At 43.8% G+C, this 2,253-nt stretch overlaps 1 protein-coding gene across 1 annotated transcript in view; it reads left to right on the forward strand.

Annotated features, from left to right (window-relative positions):
• The window catches only part of LOC103211218 (U2 small nuclear ribonucleoprotein auxiliary factor 35 kDa subunit-related protein 2), a 50,926-nt gene extending 49,343 nt beyond the window's left edge, over nt 1–1,583 (forward strand). Inside the window, 1 exon segment of the mRNA XM_042783169.1 lies at nt 1,036–1,583. Coding sequence (XP_042639103.1) covers nt 1,036–1,583 — 548 coding nt within the window.
• The last annotated feature ends 670 nt before the right edge of the window (nt 1,584–2,253 follow it).

Here is a 2,253-nt window from a genome sequence, read left to right on the forward strand (position 1 = left end):
TCCTCGGAAGGAAGATGGCAATCTACTTCCGTGGTGATACTGCCTCGGAAACCCAAGGAGGGGTCACTATGAGTTGGGGCCGACTTGACGGCACATAACAACAACGTCCAGTGACTTTGAGCCCCTTTCATGTGTCAGTTGGCATTTGTAATCTTATTTGGAGGAACGTCTTTTCTGATACTTTGTCTGTTTTTCATTTGCGTTATTTGCCTTAATGAATTGTAAGAGCTCTTTATATATTCTAGATACAAGTCTCATATCACAAGTACGTAATTTATCAATATTTTCTCCCATTCTGTGGGGTCGGTTCATATTCATGACAGTGTCCTTTGAAGCACATGTTTTTAATGTTGAAGAAGTACAGTTGTTTTTTATTTTCTTAATTTTGTTGCTTGTGCTTTTGTGTCATAGCTAAAAATTCATTGCTGTTTTACATATCTGTGGAATTACTTCTTTAAAAAAAGTTGGAAAACCCCAAAGGGATCTCAGAGTTGTTCAAATAGATTTCACCTTTGACAAGAATCTTCTGTAATAAAAGCACTTGACAACTTCAAAGCATTAGACCAGTGTTTATAATCTTCTTTTGAATGTGTGACGAGAACACAGCATCCCCTGCCTATGGGAGGCCCTCTCTGTTGGCCCCTGGTTGAGTCTCAGCGTCCTCTGTGCCTGCAGAGCAGGCTCCTGCCAGGACTCTCAGGGCTGCTCCTTCAGTGTGAACCGGGGATCCTGATGGTGAACCTGTGCAGGTGGAAGCCCTAGAAAGGCCAGTGTGCTCACCATTTGCTCAGCTGTACTCTGAACCACTATCCACATTGGGGAATGAATGTTCTGGTCAAACTTCCGATCCGTTAGCTTTCAGAGTGCCATTTGTTGGTGCGTTTGAGTATTTCCAGTTCTGGGAATTGAAATAATGAAGTTTCATTTCTTTAAAATGATGCATGATAGAAAATACCAGAAATATGCTTTCTAAAATGGATCAAGTACCGTCCTTAGAATACATAGTGCTAACTGCTCTATCCTGTCTCACTGCAGGTTTATTTGAGACGCAACAGTGTCCAAGAGGAAAACACTGCAACTTTCTTCATGTGTTCAGAAATCCTAACAATGAATTTTGGGAAGCTGACAGAGATATGTACCTGTCCCCAGATCGGACAAGCTCATCCTTTGGGAAGAACTCAGACAGGAGAGAGAGGATGGGCCACCATGACGACTACTATAGCAGGCTGAGGATTAGACGAAGCCTTAGTTCAGACCATTCCTACAAAAGAAACGGGGAGTCTAAGAGGAAAAGTAGTCACAGGGCGAAGAAATCTCACAAGCACGGGCTGAAAAGTCAGGAAAGGCACAACTCCTGGAGCCGCGGAAGAAACAGAGACCGCAGCCGCAGCCGGAGCCGGAGCCGCAGCCGCAGCCGCAGCCGGAGCCGCAGCCGGAGCCGCAGCCACAGCCGGAGCCGGAGCCGGCGAAGTGGCAGCCACAGCCTCAGGAGCCGGGGAAGTCGGACCCAGAGCCACAGGAGCCATGGTGGGCGGAGGTCGGGCAGCAGAGACAGAAATAACCACAGTCTCAAAGGCAAATAAAGCGGCTGTTTCTAAATGACTGTATCTCTATTTATTAATGGCTGCTAAATACATTGGCTAGAAGGGGATGAGCCCAGACGGGCCAGCAAGTGTGGCCAAGCCCTGTGTACACTGGAATCCTTCTAAAGAAGTTTTTTTTCTCTGGTAATCAAAAATTGTATGTTTAGAAACAAAATGTCAAAGTAGCAACATAAAAATTACTTGTAATCCTCACCTTTAGAGATAACCAGTTAAAACCAGTTAACCTGAGGGCATTGCTTTAGTCTCTACTTTTTTTTTTTTAATGGCCATGCCCATATTTTCTTTACACAAAGTTAATATATGGCTGCGATTGCATATGCAATTGCATAACCTTTTTTTCCCCCTGAAACATCCTTCTATTTCAAGCAGTTCCTATTCTTATGTTATTTCTACTATCTGTATCATTTTTTGGGGGAGGGGGGGGCTCTGGTGGCATAGTGCCTGAGGCATTTATTTGATTGCCACTCCTCGGAAGATCGGGCAATCTACTTCCATAGTAATAATACCACCTCAGAAACCCAAGGAGGGGTGTCTGTGAGTCAGATCCAACTCGATGGCAGTGAGTTTGGTTTTGGTTTGCATCATTTTTAAATTTTAAAAAAATAATAGTTTCTATTGTGATTTGGGTGAAAGTTTACAAATTCATTTT

This window comes from Orycteropus afer, unplaced genomic scaffold (assembly GCF_000298275.1).
Source record: "Orycteropus afer afer isolate SDZICR_OR568_19922 unplaced genomic scaffold, OryAfe1.0 scaffold00712, whole genome shotgun sequence".
NCBI lineage: Eukaryota > Metazoa > Chordata > Mammalia > Tubulidentata > Orycteropodidae > Orycteropus > Orycteropus afer.